The sequence below is a fragment of the Mustelus asterias genome, chromosome 2 (assembly GCF_964213995.1).
Source record: "Mustelus asterias chromosome 2, sMusAst1.hap1.1, whole genome shotgun sequence".
NCBI lineage: Eukaryota > Metazoa > Chordata > Chondrichthyes > Carcharhiniformes > Triakidae > Mustelus > Mustelus asterias.
Window position 1 is genome coordinate 6288238 of NC_135802.1, and position 22447 is coordinate 6310684.

The 22447-nt window shown below is 44.8% G+C and overlaps 1 protein-coding gene across 1 annotated transcript in view; it reads left to right on the forward strand.

The window, feature by feature from the left end:
- Positions 1 to 22447, forward strand: part of fbxl6 (F-box and leucine-rich repeat protein 6) — a 57357-nt gene that overhangs the window by 24184 nt on the left and 10726 nt on the right. Inside the window, exons 4-8 of the mRNA XM_078230545.1 lie at positions 503 to 566; positions 3323 to 3454; positions 5477 to 5584; positions 15062 to 15175; positions 19980 to 20211. Of these exons, the coding sequence (XP_078086671.1) occupies positions 503 to 566; positions 3323 to 3454; positions 5477 to 5584; positions 15062 to 15175; positions 19980 to 20211 (650 nt within the window). The remainder of the gene's footprint in view (positions 1 to 502; positions 567 to 3322; positions 3455 to 5476; positions 5585 to 15061; positions 15176 to 19979; positions 20212 to 22447) is intronic.

Here is a 22447-nt window from a genome sequence, read left to right on the forward strand (position 1 = left end):
TGATGATTGAATGGTACGATAAGAGCTAGGATACAGGCAGCAGAGGTTTTGTTGGGCTGATGGTTATTGTGTTCTAATCCTTCCCCTACTCCAATGAAACACACCCACCTGGTCCAGCATTTGGTAACTCGGCCAACACTCTGCTCCAAGCCCTGACTTCATTTCTACTAAGCCCCTTGAGAAGCCGAAAGTCGTTATTACTCCTAGTAGCAAAGAAAAAGTTGCTGAAATGCTTTGATGCTGAGACAGCCATTGGTCTCAGACTTGATGGGCAAAGATTCATTCCTTTGATGCCAAGTCTCAGTTGGCCTTCAAATTTGAAGGCAAAAGACAAAACGCGGGAAAATCTCAGCAGGTCTGGCCACATCTGTAAGGAGAGAAAAGAGCTGACATTTCGAGTCCAGATGACCCTTTGTCAAATTTGAAGGAGTCATTTTAAAGGTGGGAACTTATGGTAAAGTTGGTAAATTGATTTCATCTGCTTTTCTTTTAAAACGTGCAGATTTACACAGCTTCGGGAGTTCTCTCTCTGCCACTGGAACAATCTTGTGAGTTACACCATGAAGGTAAGGCTTGACATTCAAGGGTTGCTCTCTAGTTGGATCAGCAGTGGTTTGCTTTTCAATGTGAAATCGTATTCAAAGGGAATCCACTAATGCTAACTCTCTAACCCTCTGTCAGTCAAATAGAATCATCATGGAATCATAGAAACCCTACAGTGCAGAAAGAGGCCATTTGGCCCATCGAGTCTGCACCGACCACAATCCCACCCAGGCCCTACCCCCATATCCCTACATATTTACCCACTAATCCCTCTAACCTATGCATCTCAGGACACTAAGGGGCAATTTTAGCATAGCCAATCAACCTAACCTGCACATCTTTGGACTGTGGGAGGAAACCAGAGCACCCGGAGGAAACCCATGCAGACACGAGGAGAATGTGCAAACTCCACGCAGACAGTGACCCAAGCCGGGAATCGAACCCAGGTCCCTGGAGCTGTGAAGCAGCAGTGCTAACCACTGTGCTACCATAGAAAGGGCAAAACTTGCTAATATTTCCAAATATGGTGGTATCGATTTAGAATCATCTTTTCCGCTTCTGTACTCTCTACCCTGTGTAAGTTTGATTTGCATCCTTACCTTTATAGGTACAGCCTGGGTATAAAAGGATCATAACAATCTGCTGTATTTTTCATAAGTTACGTGTTTAAAGAAGACAAAAGCACAGACTGTCTGCTTGTCTGTGGGAGTTGTAAATCAGAGGGCACAAATATACAGATGTTCATAGAAACCCTACAGTTCAGAAAGAGGCCACTCGGCCCATCGAGTCTGCACCGACCACAATCCCACCCAGGCCCTACCTCCATATCCCTACATATATACCCACTAACCCACGCATCTCAGGACGCTAAGGGGCAATTTTTTAGCATGGCTTATCAACCTAACCCGCACATCTTTGGACTGTGTTGAATGTTGGTAGTGGAACAGTTCTACCATTGTGGTTAAACTGCATTGTAGTGGAAGCTTTACTTTGTTTCACCTCACTTGGGCATGCTTGATGTGGCAAAGAAATGGGGCACATGCTATGTGCCAGGGTTGCTTGAAGTTAAGGGATTTTCATCTGTTCTATACTTTACCTGGTCTGCAACTAATATTGAGGTAGGATGAAAATTGTAGGGAAGCACTCATTCTGTATTTTTTATCTAATTCCCACATTGTTCCATGTGGCATTATCTAATTTTGTTTGATTTGGGAAGAGTGTTCCAGGTTTCGCCATTGTAGCAATATTTCTAACAAGAGACACGTTGCCAAAGTATTTTTTTGAACTCATCCAGACAAATGCAAGAATGTCAAATTTCAGACGATTGCAATAATTTATACTCCCAAGAGTAAAGGGTGCTGATTGGCAAGTTGACTCTGGCTGAGGCATTGCCATGGAGAAAGCAACAGGGAATTCTAGGCTCCCCAAACTCATGGTGATTCAAAAAAGCCTCAAGACTTGAACATATTCCTTTTGTTTGCAGAGCATGGACCCCTGCATATGAATGCACGTCACTTCTAGCAAGTGTAAATGGGTTACTCACAAAACTGATTATCTTCAATTGGTTGCTAAGGTAGCTGTTAGTATACTCCGAATTCATAGAATCTTACAGTGCAGAAGAGGCCTTTCAACCCATCGAGCCCGCACCAACACATTAGAAACACCTGAACTCCCACCTAATCCCATCTGCCAACACTTAGCCCACAGCCCTGAATGTTATGGTGTGCCAAGTGCTCATCCAGATACTTTTTAAAGGATGTGAGGCATCCCGTCTCTACCACCCTCCCAGGCAGGGCATTCCAGACCGTCACCACCCTCTGGGTGAAAAAGTTTTGTTTTTAAAAATGTGCTGCCCAATGCTGAATCACATCTAGCAATAGACATTTTGTTTTCGGTTTAGCAAGCACAGACTAATTGAATAAGGTCTGTGCTCTATCTGCTACGAAAAACTGAAAGAACATGCTGTTTGATTTGATCATCCTGGGACATGTAACTTAAGTACCTGACATTACACTGGCACTGAAATTCATACACTATTTTGCTCAGTTGTGTGGTAGACAGGACACCTTTTTGGACTGGTGGCAGCATTCTGGTGGTAGCAAATACTACTCGCATATACCTAACTAATGGCTATGTGAGTGATATTTTCCACAAACAGGATACTGCCATTGGTAGAAACTGTCTACCAGATAATTGAGCATTGTCTTTGTATGAATTTCACTGCTAGTATGATGCTAGGTAGCTAGGTAGCATGTCCCTGATTGCTTGATGAAATCGAATTGCATGTTCTTTGGTTGTTTGTAATTGACATGTGCTCAAGCAGCCGGTGTTTGTAAAACCCAAACAAAATGTCAAAATGTCGCTTGTTAAATGTGATTCTACAATTGGGCAACACTTGCTGAATAATCCGAGTGTGATAATAGTTACACTAACAACCAATTTAAGATGATCATCTTGTTCATTTGGTTGCTCATTTACACTTACTAGAAATGGCAAGCATTCATACTCTGTTGACAAAAGGAATAGGTTCAAGCTTTGAATTTAGCTTCGGAGCCTGTTGTTTCCTGCTGCTTTCTCCATGACAATGTCATGGCCAATCAAAGTCGGCTTTCAACCAATCAGCACCCTTTCTCCTGTGGTATAAAATCTTGATTATTTGAAGCTTGACATCTTGTCCTGATCACAAGATGAAAAGCTTTGGCAACAAAGCTATATTCAAGTTCTGTACAACCAAGTGACCATTTTAATACTAAAGCTGTTGTTGTTTTCCTCTTTCCAGACCATCACCGAGTCCTGTCCTCACTTAGTCTCCTTGAGACTGACCAATTGCACTGGTGTCACATCTGATGTCTTTGAGGCGTTGGCCACCCGTTGCCAGAAGCTGGAAAGTTTAAACCTGCAACATTCAGTGGTAAGTTGGCTAGCAAGTTGCATGTTTCAGTTGTAAGCGCATGTTACACTTACTATCATAAGAGCTATCATCAGGTGGTCACACCAGGCCCACGGGTGGAGGCCAAGTGGGTGACGGCCAGGAAGGGTAAAGCTCGCGTGATTGAGAGCACCCCGGTGGATGTGCCCCTACACAACAAGTACTCCTGCCTGAGTACTGCTGGGGGGGGACAGCCCGCCTTGGGGAAGCAGCAGTGGCCGTGTTTCCGCAGTGGAGTCCGGCCCTGTAACTCAGAGGGCTAAGGAAAAGAGGAGGAAGGCAGTGTTAATCGGGGACTCGACAGTAAGGGGGTCGGACAGACGTTTTTGGGGAGGCAGACGGGAGTCTCGGATGGTGGTCTGCCTCCCTGGGGCCGGGATCCAGGGTGTCGCTGATCGAGTCCCAGAGATCCTGAGGTGGGAGGGAGAGGAGCCAGAGGTAGCGGTACATATTGATACCACTGATGTGGGTAGGAAGGGGGAAGGGTTCATGAAAAGAGAGTATAGGGAATTTGGGAGACTTAATAGGATGGAGGGTTATAGGTAGGCCTAGAAGGTAGGGATGTGTTCGGCACAACTTGTGGGGCTGAAGGGCCTGTTTGTGTTGTAGTTTTTCTATGTTTCTTACTGCACAGTGTTGAGTCACCCTATCATGCTTGGGCTGGTGCTAATTTATTTCTGAAATTATTTATTTATATTTTTTGCCCTATCTTGATCCAATTCCCTCTTGAATGTGATGGGCTTATTTTAATGGGTATTCTTTGTTTTCTTATGTGGGAAACTTCTCTTTCTATGCTTTTATTACTAAATTCTGAGTTTATGCTCTATTATTCTTTCACCAAGTAATACAGTCTTTATCTTTTAGCCTGGTTTCTAGGAGTTTTGTACTACTACTGAGTCTAACTATTCGACAGTTATCTGTTACAACCTTTTCCAATTTTTAAAGTTTGTTTTATTTATTAGTCACAAGTAAAGCTTACATTAACACTGCAATGAAGTTATTGTGCAATTCCCTTAGATTCTGGATAACAACATGGGAAATAGGAGTAGGCCATTTGGCCCTTTGAGACTGCTCCACAATCCAGCACTTGGTCCACAGTCTTGAATTCCAGGGTTTCATGTGTTCGTCCTAAATGCTTCTTAAATGTGAGGGTTCCCACCTCTATCACCATTTCAGGCGGTGAGATCCAGATTGCCATAATCCTCTGGGTGAAGTTGTCTTCAAACCCCTCTAAATTTCCCGCCCATTACCTTAAATCTTTGCCCCCTGGTTATTGACCCCTCAACTAGGGACACAGGCTTCGAGTCACTAAAACAACCTTTGACCAACAACCTTTGCCTCTCTGCTACTAAGCCAATTTTGGATCTAATTTGCCAAATTACGCTGGATTCCATGTGCTCTTCTATTGGCTTTAATTTGGGGAATGGAGAGTTCCTTTTCCTCACTCAGGCACTCAGAGCTGCAGAGACTTGGTCAGTTTATGAGGAGAGGTTGGAGAAACTTGGTTTGTTCTCACTGGAGCAACGGAGATTGAGAGGAGACCTGATAGAAGTCTGCAAGATTATGAGAGGCACGGACAGAGTGGATAGTCAGAAGCTTTTTCCCAGGGTGGAAGAGTCAATTACTAGGGGGCATAGGTTTAAGGTGCGAGGGGCAAGGTTTAAAGAAGATGTACGAGGTAGGTTTTTTACACGGAGAGTGGTGGGTGCCTGGAACTCGTTGCCGGGGGAGGTAGTGGAAGTGGATACGGTAGTGACTTTTAAGGGGTGTTTTGACAAGTACGTGAATGAGATGGGAATAGAGGGATATGGTCCCCGGAAGGGTAGGGGGTTTTAGTTCAGTCGGGCAGCATGGTCGGTGCAGGCCTGGAGGGCCGAAGGGCATCTTCCTGTGCTGTAATTTTCTTTGTTCTTTGTTCTAGTTGGAGTGTTCAGACTGAGAATGATGAAAGCCAGGAAGCTGTATTTTAGTTTTGATCGCCATATTGTGTGTTCTTCTTTGCAGGTTGACACTGCAGCTGTTGTTCATTTCCTTGAAGCAGCGGGTTCAAATCTCAAACAGCTTTGTGTGACTTACAACAGTCGCCTGCACAACATCTTCAACGCCATTGTGGTAAGGTGTATCATAGATTTGGGATTGGTCATAGAGTGGTTAACAGAATGGAAGGAGCCATTTGGTCCATTGTGTATATGATGGCGCTCACTGACAGCAACTCAGTTAATCTCACTCTTCTGCCTTTTCCTATCTTGTCCTGTAATTGTCTTTTATCGGGAACCCATTCTTTTTGAGCTGTGGTGTGTGAGGGGGAATTATTCTGTGGTATATATGCCACACTTGGATTCCACCACCAGAGTACAAGCAGGGGTACAGTTTTACATACACAGAAAATAAAAGCAGGAATAGGCCATTTAGCCCATCGAGCCTGCTTTGCCGTTCATTATGATCATGGCTGATCATTGAATTCAATATCCTGATCCCAACTACCCCCAATATCCCTTGATCCCTTTAGCCCCAAGAGCAATATCTAATTCCTTCTTGAAATCGCACAACATTTTGGCCTCAACTACTTTCTGTGGTCGTGAATTCCACACATTCACCACCCTCTGGGTAAAGAAATTTCTCCTCACCTCAGTCCTAAAAGGTTTACCCCTTATCCTCAAACTGACATTATTTCTGAACCTACCCTGTCTAACCATGTTACAATTTTATACGTTTCTATGAGATCCCCTCTCTAACCAATTTAGTCTCTCCTCATATGACACCTGCCATCCCAGGAATCAGCCTGGTAAACGTTCGCTGTGTTCCCTCTATAACAAGGACATCCTTCCTCAGATAAGGACACCAAAACTGCACACAATACTCCAGGTGTGGCCTCACCAACGCCCTATACAATTGTAGTAAAACATCCCTATCCCTATACTCAAATCCTCTCGCTATGAAGGCCAACGTACCATTTGCCGCCTTTACTGCCTGCTGCACCTGCATGCTTACCTTCAGCAACTGATGCACGAGGACGCCAAGGTCTCATTGAGTATCCATCTCTCTCAATTTGCATCCATTCAAGCAATAATCTGTCTTCCTATTATTGCTACCAAAGTGGATAACCTCACATTTATCCATATTATACTACATCTGACATGCATATGCCCAGAGACTTAGCCTGTCCAACTCACACTGAAGGATCCTGCATCCTCCTCACAGCTTACCCTCCCACTCAACTTTGTTATCTGAAAATTTGGAGATAATACATTTAGTTCCCTCATTCAAATCATTAATATATAATGTGAACTGTGGGTTCCTAGCACAGATCCCAGCGGTACTCCGGTAGTCACTGCCTGCCAATCAGAAAAAGACTCATTTATGCCAACTCTTTGCTCCCTGTCTGTTAACCAGCTTTCCATCCAACTCAAGACACTACCCACAATCCCATGCGCTTTAACTTTACATAATAGTCTGCTATGTGAGACCTTGTCAAAAGCCTGCTGGAAGTCTAAATAAACCACATCCATTGGTTCTCCTTAGTCAACTTTACTAGTTAGATCTTCAAAGAATTCCACTAGATTTGTCAAGCATGATTTTCCTATCGTAAGTCCATGTTGACTGTGATATACCACTGCCTTCCAAATGCTGTGTTAAGAAATCCTTGATAATGGACTCTTAACAACTTCCCTACTACTGATATTAGGCTCACTGGTCTATAGTCCCTCCTACAGTCTCTCTACCTCCTTTTTGAATAGCGGGCTTACTTTTGCAGTCCTCCAGTTTGTAGGGACCATTTCAGAGTCCAAAGAATTTTGGAAAATGACCACCAATGGATTTCTATTTCTAGGGCCACTTCTTTAAGTACTTTGGGATGAACATTATCAGGCCCTGGAGATTTATCTGCCTTCAATCCCATCAATTTCCCCAAAACTATTTCTCTACTAATATTGATTTCTTCAAGTTCCTCACTAAAACATGTTTCTCTCATAACTTCTGATACCTTATTCATGTAACTGTGAAGACAGAAGCAAAATACGAATTTAGTTCCGCAGTCATTTCTTTCCTCGTTATGAATTCCCCATTCGTGATTTCTAAGTGGCCTACGTTCATTTCTGTAGAATTCTTTAGGTATGTAAAGAGACACTGTCACAACATGGTCACTCATCTACAAGGGTTCTCTCTAGATTGCCAACTAGTCGTTTCTCATTACACAACACCCAATCCAAGATGGACTGTTCCCTGTTTGGTTCCTCAACGTATTGGTCCTGGAAACCATCCCATATACACTGCAGAAATTCCTCCTCTATTGTACTGTGACAAATTTGACTCACCCAATCTATATGCAGATTAAAGTCGTCCATGATCACAGATGTTCCTTTATCATATGCATCTCTTTTTTTATTTGTTCATGGGATCTGGGCATCGTTGGTTTGGCCAGCATTTATTGCCCATCACTGAGGGTATTTAAGAGTCAATGACATTGCTTTGGGTCTGGAGTGACATGTAGGCCAGACCAGGTAAGGATGGCAGATTTCCTTCCCTAAAGGACGTTAGTGAACCAGACTGTTTCCTGTCTAATGCTATTCCCAATATTACCACTACAGGTTTGTGATCTGTAAACCACCTCTATGCACGGGTGCCATATTAGTTTAAACCCTCCCAACCACTGTAATAAATACCCCACCAAGGACATCAGTCCCTGTCCAGATGTAACCCATGAATGCTTTTTGCCCCTTGGTGTTTCTTAACCAGCCAGCGATGCCCAGATGTAATGAGCGTGGTGGCACAGTGGTTAGCACTGCTGCCTCACAGCGCCAGGGACCTGGGTTCTATTCCTGGCTTGGGTCACTGTCTGTGTGGAGTTTGCATGTTCTCCCTGTGTCTGCATGGGTTTCTTCCGGGTGCTCCGGTTTCCCCCCACAATACAAAGATGTGCAGGTTAGGTGCATTGGCCATGCTAAATTCTCCATCTGTGTACCTGAACAGGCACTGGAGTGTGGCGATGAGGGGATTTTCACAGTAACTTCATTGCAGTGTTAATGTAAGCCCAAAGAACAATACAGCACAGGAACAGGCCCTTCGGCCCTCCAAGCCTGCGCCGCTCATGTGCCCAACTAGACCATTCGTTTGTATCCCTCTATTCCCAGTCTGTTCATGTGGCTATCTAGATAAGTCTTAAACGATCCCAGCGTGTCCACCTCAATCACCTTGCTTGGGAGTGCATTCCAGGCTCCCACCACCCTCTGTGTAAAATACGTCCCCCTGACATCTGTGTTGAACCTTGCCCCCCTCACCTTGAACCTGTGACCCCTTGTGTTCATCACCTCTGACCTGGGAAAAAGCTTCCCACTGTTCACCCTATCTATGCCCTTCATAATTTTATTCTTCCCTCGCCAATCATTTTTGTCAACTCCTCAAAAAACTCAACCAAATTCTATTAGGTCGCCCCTCATCCTCCGTCTTTCCAGGGAGAACATCCCCAGTTTACCCAATCTCTCCTCATAGCTAAGACCCTCCAAACCAGGCAACATCCTGGTTAACCTTTTCTGCACTCTCTCCAAAGCCTCCACGTCCTTCTGGTAATGTGGCGACCAGAACTGGACGCAGTATTCCAAATGTGGCCTAACCAATGTTCTATACAGCTGCAACATCATATGCCAACTTTTATATTCTATGCCCCATCCAATAAAGGCAAGCATGCCATATGCCTTCTTCACCACCCTCTCCACCTGTGCTGCCACCTTTAAGGATCTGTGGACTTGTACACCCAGGTCCCTCTGTGTGTCTATACTCCTGATGGTTCTGCCATTTATTGTATAGCTCCCCCTTACATTAGATCTACCGAAATGCATCACTTCGCATTTATCTGGATTAAATTCCATCTGCCATTTCTCCGCCCAATTTTCCAGCCTATCTATATCCTGCTGTATTCTCTGACAATGTTCATCACTATCTGCAACTCCAGCAATCTTTGTGTCATCCGCAAACTTGCTGATCACACCAGCTACATCTTCCTCCAAATCATTTATATATATATATCACAAACAGCAGAGGTCCCAGTACAGAGCCCTGCGGAACTCTACTAGTCACAGACCTCCAACCGGAAAAAGACCCCTCCACTGCTACCCTCTGTCTTCTATGGCTAAGCCAGCTCTCCACCCATCTAGCTAGCTCACCTTTTATTCTGTGAGATTTAACCTTTTGCACCAGCCTGCCATGAGGGACCTTGTCAAACGCTTTACTAAAATCCATATAGACGACATCCACGGCTCTTCCCTCGTCAATCATTTTTGTCAACTCCTCAAAAAACTCAACCAAATTTGTGAGGCATGACCTCCCTCATACAAAACCATGCTGTCTATCGCTATTATTCAGTTCTAAATGCGCATATATCCTATCTCTAAGGATCTTCTCCAACAATTTCCCTACCATGGACGTCAAGCTCACTGGCCTATAATTACCCGGGTTTTCCTTGCGACCCTTCTTAAATAACGGGACCACGTTTGCTATCCTCCAATCCTCTGGGACCTCACCTGTGTCCAGTGAAGAGACAAAGATTTCTGTTAGAGGCCCAGCAATTTCATCTCTTGCCTCCCTGAGGAGTCTAGGATAGATGCCATCCGGCCCTGGGAATTTGTCTGTCTTAATGTTTCCTAAAAAACCTAACACTTCCTCCCTTGTAATTGAGATTTTTTCTAACGGGTTAACACATCTCTCTGAGACACTACCAGTCAAGATGTGTCCCTCCTTTGTGAACACTGATGCAAAGTATTCGTTTAGGATCTCTCCTACTTCCTTTGGTTCTAAGCATAATTTCCCTCCTTTGTCCCTGAGAGGTCCGATTCTTTCCCAAACAACCCTCTTGTTCCTAACATATGTATAAAATGCCTTAGGATTCTCCTTAATCCTGTCTGCCAAGGACATTTCGTGACCCCTTTTTGCCCTTCTAACTCCCTGTTTGAGTTCTTTTTCTCTGTATTCCTCCGGTACTCCATCTGTTTTTAGCTGCCTGGACCTCTTGTATGCCTCTTTTTTCTTTTTGATTAGACCCACAATTTCACTGGTTATCCACGGCTCTCGAATCCTACCTTTCCTATCCTTCCTCTTTACAGGCACATGCCTGTCCTGCAGTCCTATCAACTGCTCCTTAAAAGACTCCCACATGCCAGATGTGGATTTGCCCTCGAACAGCCTCTCCCAATCAACAGCCACCAAATCCTGCCTAATCCAGCTGCAGTTAGCCTTCCCCCAATTCAGCACCTTACCCATAGGACAACACTCATCTTTTTCCATTATTATCCTAAAGTTTACAGAATTGTGGTCACTATTTGCCACATGTTCCCCCACTGAAACTTTGATGACCTGACCCGGCTCATTCCCCAGTACTAGGTCCAGTATAGCCCCCTCTCTAGTTGGACTGTCAACATATTGTTCCAAAGAACCTTCCTGTACGCATTTTATAAATTCTTCCCCGTCCAGGCCCCCAGCCCTAAGCGATTTCCAGTCTATGTGAGGGAAATTAAAGTCTCCCACTACAACAATCCTATTTTTTTCTGCACTTGTCCAGAATCTCCTTACATATCCGTTCCTCAACTTCCCGTGGGCTGTTGGGAGGCCTGTAGTATACCCCCAGCATAGTGACTGCGCCCTTTCTGTTTCTGAGCTCCACCCACAGTGACACGTTACCTGACCCTTCCAAATTGTCCACCCTCTGTACCGCTGTAATATGCTCTCCCTAACCAGCATTGCTACTCCCCCACCACTCCTAGCCCCTCCTCTGTCTCGCCTAAAACACTTATACTCCAGAATATTCAGCTGCCAGTCCTGTCCTTTTAACCAAGTCTCTGTCACTGCAACCACATCCAAGTTCCGCGCAAGCATTAGGGCTCTAAGCTCGTCTGCCTTGCCTGCAACGCTCCTTGCATTGAAGCAGATGCACTCCAGACCTCCAGGCCCACTGAGGTAATCCTCCCCCAGAATGCTCTTCCTCTTAGATAGCCTTGTCTTGGCCCCAACCTCATCCCCAGCCTCTATGCTTATTGACCTATTGTTCTGATTCCCCCCCCCCCCCCCCCCCGGCCCCCTGCCTACTTGTGACTAATAAATAAACTTAACTCAACCCACACAGATTCCACAATATCTTTCTTCAATATCGTATCAATATCTTCTTTAATCAATAATGCACCTCCACCAGCTTTTGCTGTTTGTCTGTCCTTCCTAAACACTGAAAAGCCCTCAATGTTTATTGAGTCCGTAATCCCAACTATCATCCCACAGTTATCTGCGCAACTAATTCATCCATTTTATTTCGAATGATTTGAGCGTTCGGGTGCAAAACATTAAAACTCATTCTTTTAACATTTCTTCTCAAAGAACAAAGAAAAGTACAGCACAGGAACAGGCCCTCCAAGCCTGGGCCGATCATGATGCCCCAACTAAACTAAAAAAAAACCTTCTGCCCTTACTCTCTTCCCTCCCTATTCATCTACCCATACAGATGCCTCTTAAACATTGCTAATGTGCCTGCTTCCACCACCCCCACTGGCAACGCGTTCCAGGCACCCACCACTCTCTGTTTGAAAATCTTCCCCCGCACATCTCCCTTAAACTTTACCCCTCTCACCTTGAACCTCCTAATTGACACTTCCACCCTGGGAAAAAGCCTCTGACTATCCACCCTGTCTGTGCCTCTCATAATTTTGTAGACCTTTATCAGGTCTCTCCTCAGTCTTTCCAGTGAAAACAATCCTAGTTTATTCAATCTCCTTGTAGTCAACGCCCTCGAGACCAGGCAACGTCCTGGTGAACCTTCTTTATACTCTCTCCAAAGCTTCCACTTCCTTCTGGTAGTGTGGTGACCAGAACTGCGCACAATACTCCAAATGTGGCCTTACCAAAGTTCTTTCCTGTTTGTACTATTTCTTACTGTGTGTTTATCTGATTCTGGCCCTTGATTTCTCTGCCTATCACTTTCCTTATTCTCCTTGCTGTCTTTTTCTTTTGTTCTTGATTTCCCCTGCTCTGAATCCTTACTTATGCCCCCATCCCCCTGCCATATTAATTTAAACCCTCCCAACCACTCTAACAAATACCCCACCAAAGGCATCAGTCCCGATCCTGCCCGGGTGTAACCTATTCAGTCACATATTTATCCTATATATCCTGCTGTTTCTACTCTGACTGGCATATGGTACTGATGGTAATCCTGAGATAACTACCTTTGAGGTCCTACTTTTCAACTTGCTTCCTAGCTCCTTATACTCTGTGTTTAGGACTTCATCCCTTTTTTAACCTGTCATTTGTATCAATGTGTGCCATGACCACTGGCTGTTCACCCCTCCCCCTTCAGAATGTCCTGCAACCGCTCTTGAGACATCCTTGACTCTACCACTGTCTTTTGGAGAAGAGTTCCAGAGAGTCATGACCCTCAAAAAAATTCTCATCTCCCTCTTAGATGAGCGAACCCTTAAGTCTAAACAGTGACCCGAGGAACTATTTGCGCCACATCCACCCTGTGAATACCCCTCAGGATCATAAAGGTTTTGATTAAGTCAGCTCTCTCTCTCTCTCTTGCTCTCTCTCTCAGGGCATAGGTCACTAGTCTGTTGCCAGGGGTGTATAGCTTGAGGGGCACTGCACTACATCAAAATAGCCACATACACAAACTCAGGATCAATATAATGTGGCCAATCCACCTACCCTGCACGTCTTTGTACTGTGGGAGGAAACTGGAGCACCTAGTAAAAATGCACGCAGACACAGGGAAGACGTGCAACTCCACTTAGACAAACCCCAGGCCAGATTTGAACTCTGGTCCCTCGTGCTATGAGGCAGCAGTGCTTACCACTGTGCCACCTCAAACCCAACCTCCAACCTTTCCTCATAAGACAACCTGCTCCTTTCTGGTATTAGTCTAGTAAATCTTCTCTGATTCTAATGTATTTACATCTTTCCTTAGAAAAGGAAATTAATGATGTACACAATAGTCCAGACGTGGTCTCGCCAATGCCCAGTTCAACTGAAGCATAACCTCCCTACTTCCACGATCGATTCCTTTCACAATAAACTATAACATTAGATCATAGAATCCTACAATACAGAAGGAGGCCATTCAGCCCATCGGGTCTGCACCAACCACAATCCCACCCAGGCCTTATCCTCATAGCCCCATACATTTACCCTAGCTAGTCCCCCTGATACTAAGGGGCAATTTAGCATGGCCAATCCACCTAACCTGCCCATTTTTGGACTGTGGGAGGAAACCGGAGCACCCAGGGGAAACCCACGCAGACACGGGGAGAACGTGCAAACTCCTCACAGACAGTGACCCAAGCTGGGAATCGAACCCGGGTCCCTGGCGCTGAGAGGCAACTGTGCTAACCACTGTGCCACCTTGCTGCCCTTTCATTCTATTAGCTTTCCCGGTTACTTGCTGTACCTGTATCCTGCCTTTTGTAATTCATGCACTAGGACACCCAGATCCATCTGCACCTCAGAGCTCTGCAATCTCTCGCCATTTAGATGAAATACTTTTTTAAATTCTTCCTGCCAAAGTGGCAATTTTACATTTACCCATGTTATACTCCATTTGCCAGATTTTTGCCCATTCATTCAATCTATCCATGTTCCTTTGTAGCCTCCTTGCATCATCTTCACAATTTACTTTCCTATCTATCTCTGTCTCATCAGCAAATTTAGCAACCATACCTTCTGTCCCTTCATCCAACTCATTTATATAATTGTAAACATTTGAGGCCCCAACTGCTGCCAACTAAGCCACAGCTGAATTACCCAATGAGCAGCTAATCTGTTTTGTTATAAAAGTAAAATACTGCAGATGCTGGAAATCGGAACTAAAAATATAACCTGCAGTTCAAACGGGTATGGCAGCACCAGTGTGAAACATTGACGCTGTTTCTGCCTCCAAACCTGCTGAGTTTTCCCAGCATTTTCTGCTTTTATTTCTTTATGGCAAATTGTGTTTAATTAACTTGCAAGTGATTTTGATCAGGCAATAGAGAGGGTTATGAGGGTAATTCTGTGATCTACGTGGACTTCCAAAAGGCATATGATAAAAGTGTCTCACACAGACATGTGAGCTAAGTTAGGACTCGTGGAATAAATGGGACAGTAGCAACATGGATATAAAATTAACCAACTGACATAAGACTGAGAGTAGTGGTTAATAGATGTTTTTCAGACTGGAGGAGGGTTGATAGTGGAGTTTCCCAGTGATCAGTGCAGGGACTCTTGCTTTTCCTGATGGATATTAACAACCTGGATCTTGGTTTATAGGGCACAATTTCAACATTTGTGGATTATACAAAATTTTGGATGTACTGTGAGCCATGAGGATGAGGGGGTAGAACTTCAAAAGGACATAGGTTGGCTGAATGGGCAGCAAGTATTTCTGATCTGGAATGCATTGCCTGAGAGTGTGCTGATGCCAAAGTCAGTTGAGGTATTCAAAGGGAATTGGATCATTATCTGAAAAAATAAATTTGCAGGGCAAAGAGGAATGAGCTGGTGGGACAGCATCAGGCAGAGTGTTGCATTTCCCAGTTGGGTCCCTGCTTTACTCACCTGTTTTCTCATGTGTTTCTGTAGGCGGGCTGCTGCACTGAACTTCGGCTACTGGAGGTGAACACTGAAATTAAGCAGACCAACCCCTACTTCCAGTTCTGCATTGAGATGCTGCAGGCCGGCTGTCCCAAGCTGCAGGTATTTCATGAATAATGCCTCCAAATCCTGCCCTTGACAGGGTCTATCTCCCTTTCCATACCCCCTGCTCAACCCTCCGTTCTGTTAATCTAATGCCATCTCCAACTTTGCCTTCATCTTCAAAGTTCTCCATTATTCCTGTTTCACAATTTGAATCCTTTCCATCAGGCTGCTGTTCTAATTACAATAGCAAGTTTTTTTCACAGTAACTTCATTGCAGTATTAATGTACGCCCACTTGTGACACTAATAAATAAACTTTAAACTATAAAACTTTAAGTTGAACAATAGAACTGTATTGCACACTTTTATTTATTTACAGAGTTACACATTACAAGTACACAACTCCTAAACCACCAACCACCATTTTAGTCAGTGCCTATTTATTAGTGTCACAAGTAAAATAAAGTTTATTTATTAGTCACAAGTAGGCTTACATTAACACTACAATGAAATTACTGTGAAAATCCCCTAGTCCCCACACTCTGGCGCCTGCTCGGGTTCACTGAGGGAGAATTTAGCACGGCCAATGCACCGAACCAGCACGTCTTTCATACTGTGGGAGGAAACCAGAGCACCTGGAGGAAGCCCAAGCAGACACGGGGAGAACGTGCAGACTCTGCACAGACAGTGATCCTCTGTGTGAAGAAATTGCCCCTCTGGACCCTATTGTATCTCTCCGCTCTCACCTTAAACCTATGCCCTTTAGTTTTAGACTCCCGTACCTTTGGGAAAAGATGTTGACTATCTACCTTATCTGTGCCCATCGTTATGTTACAGACCTCTATAAGATCACCCCTAAGCCTCCTATGCTCCAGGGAAAAAAGTCCCAGTCTATCCAGCCGCCTCTTATAACTCAAACCATCAAGTCCCAGTAGCTTCCTAGTAAATCTTTTCTGCACTCTTTCTAGTTTAATAACATCCTTTCTATAATCGGGTGACCTGAACTATCAAAGAAAATTATAGCACAGGAACAGGCCCTTCGACCCGTCAAGCCTGCACCGACCATGCTGCCCGACTGAACTAAAACCCCCTACCCTTCCGGGGACTGTATCCCTCTATTCCCATCCTATTCATGTATTTATCAAGACACCCCTTAAATGTCACTATCAAAGAAAACTCCAAATGTGGCCGTACCAATGTCTTGTACAACTTCAACGAGACATCCCAATTCCTGTATTCAATGTTCTGACCAATGAAACCAAGCACGCCGAATGCTGACTTCACCACTCTGTCCACCTGTGAGTCCGCTTTCAAGGAGCTATGAACCTGTACCCCTAGATCTCTTTGTTCTATAACTCTCCCCAACGCTCTACCATTAACTGAGTAAGTCCTGCCATGGTTCGATCTACCAAAATGCATCACCTCACATTTATCTAAATTAAACTCCAGCTGCCACTCGTCAGCCCACTGGCCCAATTGATCAAGATTCCGTTGCAATCCTAGATAACGTTCTTCACTGTCCACTATGCCACCAATCTTGGTGTCACCTGCAAACTCACTAACCATGCCTCTTAAATTCTCATCTAAATCATTAATAGAAATGACAAATAACAGTGGACCCAGCACTGATCCCTGAGGCACACCGCTGGTCGCAGGCCTCCAGTTTGAAAAACAGCCCTCTACAACCACCCTCTGTCTTCTGTTGTCAAGCCAATGTTATATCCGATTGGCTACCTCACCCTGGATCCTGTGAGATTTAACCCTATGCAGTACCCTGGCAAAGGCCTTGCTAAAGTCCATGTAGACAACGTCGACTGCACTGCCCTTGTCTACCTTCTTGGTTACCCCTTCAAAAAACTCAATCAAATTCGTAGCTTTAATTCCAGATTGATTTATTTAATTGAACTTAAGAAAGCCAACTGCCATGGTGGGATTTTGATGCCTGTTTCATGAGAAATAGTCCAGAGTTCTTGATTTTCAGTCCACTGACATAAGCACTATGGCACCATTCCTGACATAAAGTCTCCAACTCGATGCTGCAAACTTCATTCTCACAATTGGGTGCAACTTTCTCCATGGCCACACATGTTACAACCGTAACTTTTCCACACAGCGTCTGGCATGTGGGAGTCTTTTAAGGAACTATTGATAAGGCTGCAGGATAGGCATGTGCCTGTAAAAAGGAAAGATAGGAAAGATAGGATTCGAGAGCCGTGGATAACCAGGGAAATTGAGGATCTGATTAAAATGAAAAGGGAGGTGTACGTTAAGTCCAGGCAACTGAAAACAGATGGAGCTCTGGAGGAATACAGAGAGAGTAGGAAAGATCTCAAACGGGGAGTTAGAAGGGCAAAAAGAGGTCACGAGATGTTGTTGGCAGGCAGGATTAAGGAGAATCCTAAGGCATTCTATTCATACGTTAGGAACAAAAGAGTTGTCAGGGAGAAAATCGGACCTCAGGGACAAAGGAGGGGAATTATGCTTAGAACCCAAGGGAATAGGGGAGATCCTAAATGAATACTTTGCATCGGTATTCACGAAGGAGAGGGGCGTGTTAACCGGGAGTGTCTCGGAGGGAGGTGTTGACCCGTTAGAGAAAATCTCCATTACAAGAGAGGAAGTGTTAGGTTTTTTAGGGAACATTAAAACTGACAAAGCCCCAGGGCCTGATGGCATCTATCCTCGACTGCTCAGGGAGACGAGAGGTGAAATTGCTGGGCCTCTGACGGAAATCTTTGTCGCTTCTTTGGACACGGGTGAGGTCCCTGAGGATTGGAGGATAGCGAATGTGGTCCCGTTGTTTAAGAAGGGTAGCAGGGATAACCCAGGAAATTATAGGCCGGTGAGCTTGACGTCCGTGGTGGGGAAGTTGTTGGAGAGGATTCTTAGAGACAGGATGTATGTGCATTTAGAACGGAACAATCTCATTAGTGACAGACAGCATGATTTTGTGAGAGGGAGGTCGTGCCTTACAAATTTGGTGGAGTTTTTTGAGGAAGTGACAAAAACGGTTGATGAAGGAAGGGCCGTGGATGTCGTCTATATGGATTTCAGTAAGGCATTTGACAAAGTCCCACATGGCAGGTTGGTTAAGAAGGTTAAGGCTCATGGGATACAAGGAGAAGTGGCTAGATGGGTGGAGAACTGGCTTGGCCATAGGAGACAGAGGGTAGTGGTCGAAGGGTCTTTTTCCGGCTGGAGGTCTGTGACCAGTGGTGTTCCGCAGGGCTCTGTACTAGGACCTCTGCTATTTGTGATATATATAAATGATTTGGAAGAAGGTGTAACTGGTGTAATCAGCAAGTTTGCGGATGACACGAAGATGGCTGGAATTGCGGATAGCGAAGAGCATTGTCGGGCAATACAGCAGGATATAGATAGGCTGGAAAATTGGGCGGAGAGGTGGCAGATGGAATAAATGCGAAGTGATGCATTTTGGAAGAAATAATGTAGGGAGGAGTTATACAATAAATGGCAGAGTCATCAGGAGTATAGAAACACAGAGGGACCTAGGTGTGCAAGTCCACAAATCCTTGAAGGTGACAACACAGGTGGAGAAGGTGGTGAAGAAGGCATATGGTATGCTTGCCTTTATAGGACGGGGTATAGAGTATAAAAGCTGGAGTCTGATGATGCAGCTGTATAGAACGCTGGTTAGGCCACATTTGGAGTACTGCGTCCAGTTCTGGTCGCCGCACTACCAGAAGGACGTGGAGGCATTGGAGAGAGTGCAGAGAAGGTTTACCAGGATGTTGCCTGGTATGGAGGGTCTTAGCTATGAGGAGAGATTGGGTAGACTGGGGTTGTTCTCCTTGGAAAGACGGAGAATGAGGGGAGATCTAATAGAGGTATACAAGATTATGAAGGGTATAGATAGGGTGAACAGTGGGAAGCTTTTTCCCAGGTCGGAGGTGACGATCACGAGGGGTCACGGGCTCAAGCTGAGAGGGGCGAAGTATAACTCAGACATCAGAAGGACGTTTTTTACACAGAGGGTGGTGGGGGCCTGGAATGCGCTGCCAAGTAGGGTGGTGGAGGGAGGCACGCTGACATCGTTTAAGACTTACCTGGATAGTCACATGAGCAGCCTGGGAATAGAGAGATACAAACGATTGGTCTAGTTGGACCAAGGAGCGGCACAGGCTTGGAGGGCCGAAGGGCCTGTTTCCTGTGCTGTACTGTTCTTTGTTCTTTGTAAGCAATTTTCAGCCGTTACCGAGTTTCCCACTTCATATTCTGTCCAGCACAGCTCACTTCTATCTTTCATAATGTCATCCATCCACATCTTGGCCTATCTGCCACTGAAATCCTCATCCATGCCTAGACTTGAGTAGCCAGTGTCTGATCTGCCACCACCCTCTGCAAACATTAGCTCATCCAAGACGTTAACCAGATGCTCTCCTGTGCCAAATTCCTCTCGCCCATCACCCTTGTCTTTGCTGAGCAACATTGAGGTATTTACACTGGTTTCGCCACCCATTGAACTGTCCACTCCAGTGGTGTCCAGATTTAACATTTGCCCCCTCCATTGAGGAAAAATATCCCATTCTGTTGCTGCCGTGGTTTCTTGAATGATCATCATTGTTTCCCTCTGAGTCCCATCAAAGGCCCTTTGAGGCTGGGGTGCTGTCAAATATTGTCTTAGCAATGAAAGATGAGCAAGTAGTGAATTGAGCTTTGTCTTCCATGCCAGATCCTCCGTACTGCCTGTTAGCATTGGCCTTGAGTTAGCTGGCCAATGTCCACATTCCAATCTTATATTCTTCTTCTGTCTGCTCAGAGACACTCATTCACAGTTTAGACTTCATCAATTATCACTGAGTGTCCCAGGCACTGAGTGATTCCACCCATTTCTTGTGCAGGTGCTGAGGCTGCTGAACTTGACCTGGTTCCCAAAGGCTTGCACGATGATAGTTTCACCGGAGGTTGGCTTCACGGAGCTGGAGGAGTTGTGCTTGGCCACGTCATCGTTCTCGCTAGTCACGGATGAAGTTCTAGTAAAGTTGTTGCACTTGTCGTCCAGGTTACGGACATTAGACCTGAGAGGTTGCTATCGGATCACATCAGCAGGATTACAGCTTTTGCCCTGTCAAGGTAAGGACATGTCTTTGGAACCACTTCATGACCCCTCTGTCCTGATATTTGTTATGACCGGGGCATTTTGATTTATTCTTAGTTAATATTACAGGTGTACTGCTGCAATGAGGTAGCTCGTTGTTTTCCCCAAGCATCCCAGATCAGATAAAGGATGTCTAAGTTGCAGGACGAATCATCACAGGTTAGATACAGAGTAAAGCTTCTAGTACACTATCCCAAGCAACACTCCCAGGACAGGTACAGCTTAGGGTCAGATACAGACTAAAGCTCCCTTTACACTGGCCCATCAACCATAAGGGCAGGTGTTGCATTTGTTGACTTTTGCTAGTTGCCTTAAGGAGATGATTGTGGGCTTTTGTCTTGAAGCATTGCAGTCCAACTTGTCCATGAGGTTGTCCAGCTATTGTAGGAAGTTGCTTTCTTTATTTGGTTTAGGGTGAGTTATCCCGTCAGATAAGTGTTGGAGGAGCTGCAACAGCAGGTGCATTCTTCTCATTGTAGTCTGGTCACATCCTTGCATTTAGTCCAGGAATAACTTATTTCTCACCATTCCATGACACTGATCCCTACTGATAGCTCAATGCAAGTTGCAGTGAGGTCCATCCTCCTCCAACAAGAAAAGATGCATGGAATTGATCATAGTCTGAATGATTGATCCATCTTCAGCTTGAACACTGGAAGACATTAATTACACACCAGAAATTAAGGATGACCAAGGGGCTAATAAATGTACGGAACCTGATTTTTCTCTGCTGGTGACAGTATTAGAGAAACTAACAGCTGTCAAATCCCCAGGACATGACTGTCTATGTCCCAGGGTTCTCGGTTTCTACAGGTAAGATATGGCAGGAAGAATGGATTCAGGAATCAATCCTGGACCGGGGAGCGGCGTGGGCTTGGAGGGCCGAAGGGCCTGTTCCTGTGCTGTATTGTTCTTTTGTTCTTTGAATAGGAAAGAAGCATATTATTTAAATGGAAGAGAGATTTCAGATCCCTGCGGTATAGAGGGATCTGGGTGTCCTAGTACATGAATCATAAAAGCTTAGCATTCAAATATAGCAAGTAATTAGGAAAGCTAATAGAATGTTATTGCTTATTGCAAGGGCAATTGAACACAAAAGTAACAAGGTAATGCTTCAATCACACGGCATTGGTGTACAGTTTTAGTCTCCTTATTTAAGGAAGGACATAAATGGTTGGAAGCAGTTCATAGGAGGTTTACTCGACTAATACTTGGAATGGATATGTTACTTTATCAGGAAAGGCTGATAGGCTGGGCTTATATACATGATTTAATTTATTATTGTCACATTATTGGAATACAATGTTATTATTGTTTCTTGCATGCTATACAGACAAAACACCGTTCGTACAATACATAGGGGAGAAGGAAAGGTGAGGGTGCAGAATATAGTGTTATAGTCATAGCTAGGGTGTAGAGAAAAATCAGCTTAATATGTGGTAGGTCCATTCAAAAGTCTGATGGCACCAGGGAAGAAGCTGTTCTTGTGTCGGTTGGTATGTGACCTCAGACTTTTGAATCTTTTTCCTGAGGGAAGGTGGAACAGAGCATGTCCGGGGTGTGTGGGGTCTTTGATTATCCCGGCTGCTTTTCTGAGGCAGCGGGAAGTGTAGACAGAGTCAGTGGATGGGAGGCTGGTTTGCGTGATGGACTGGGCTGCACTCACAACCCTTTGTAGTTTCTTGCGGTCTTGGGCAGAGCAGGAGGCATACCAAGCTGTGATACAACCAGAAAGAATGCTTTCTATGGTGCATCTGTAGACATTGGTGAGAGTCAAAGTGGAGATGCCGAATTTCCTTAGCCTCCTGAGAAAGTATAGGTGTCGGTGAGCTTTCTTAACTAGAGAGTTTAGAAGAGTGAGGGGTCACTTGATTGAAACTTACAAGATCCTGAGGGGTATTGACAAGGTGGATGCGGAGAGGATGTTTCCTCTTGCCAGAGAATATAGAACTAGGGGGTTCCTGTTTAAGGAGTTGCCCATTTAAGACAGATGAAAAAAACATTTTTCTTACGAGGGTTGAGAGTTTTTGGATGCAAAGTCTTTGAAGATTTTTAAGGCAGTGGTTGACAGATTCTTGATAAGCACAGTGATGAAAGGTTGTCGGGGTAGGTGGAAATGTGAAGTTGAAGTTACAGTCTGATCAGCCAAATCTATTTGAATGGTGGAGCAGACTTGAATGGCTGAATGGCCGACTCCTGCCTCTGATGTTC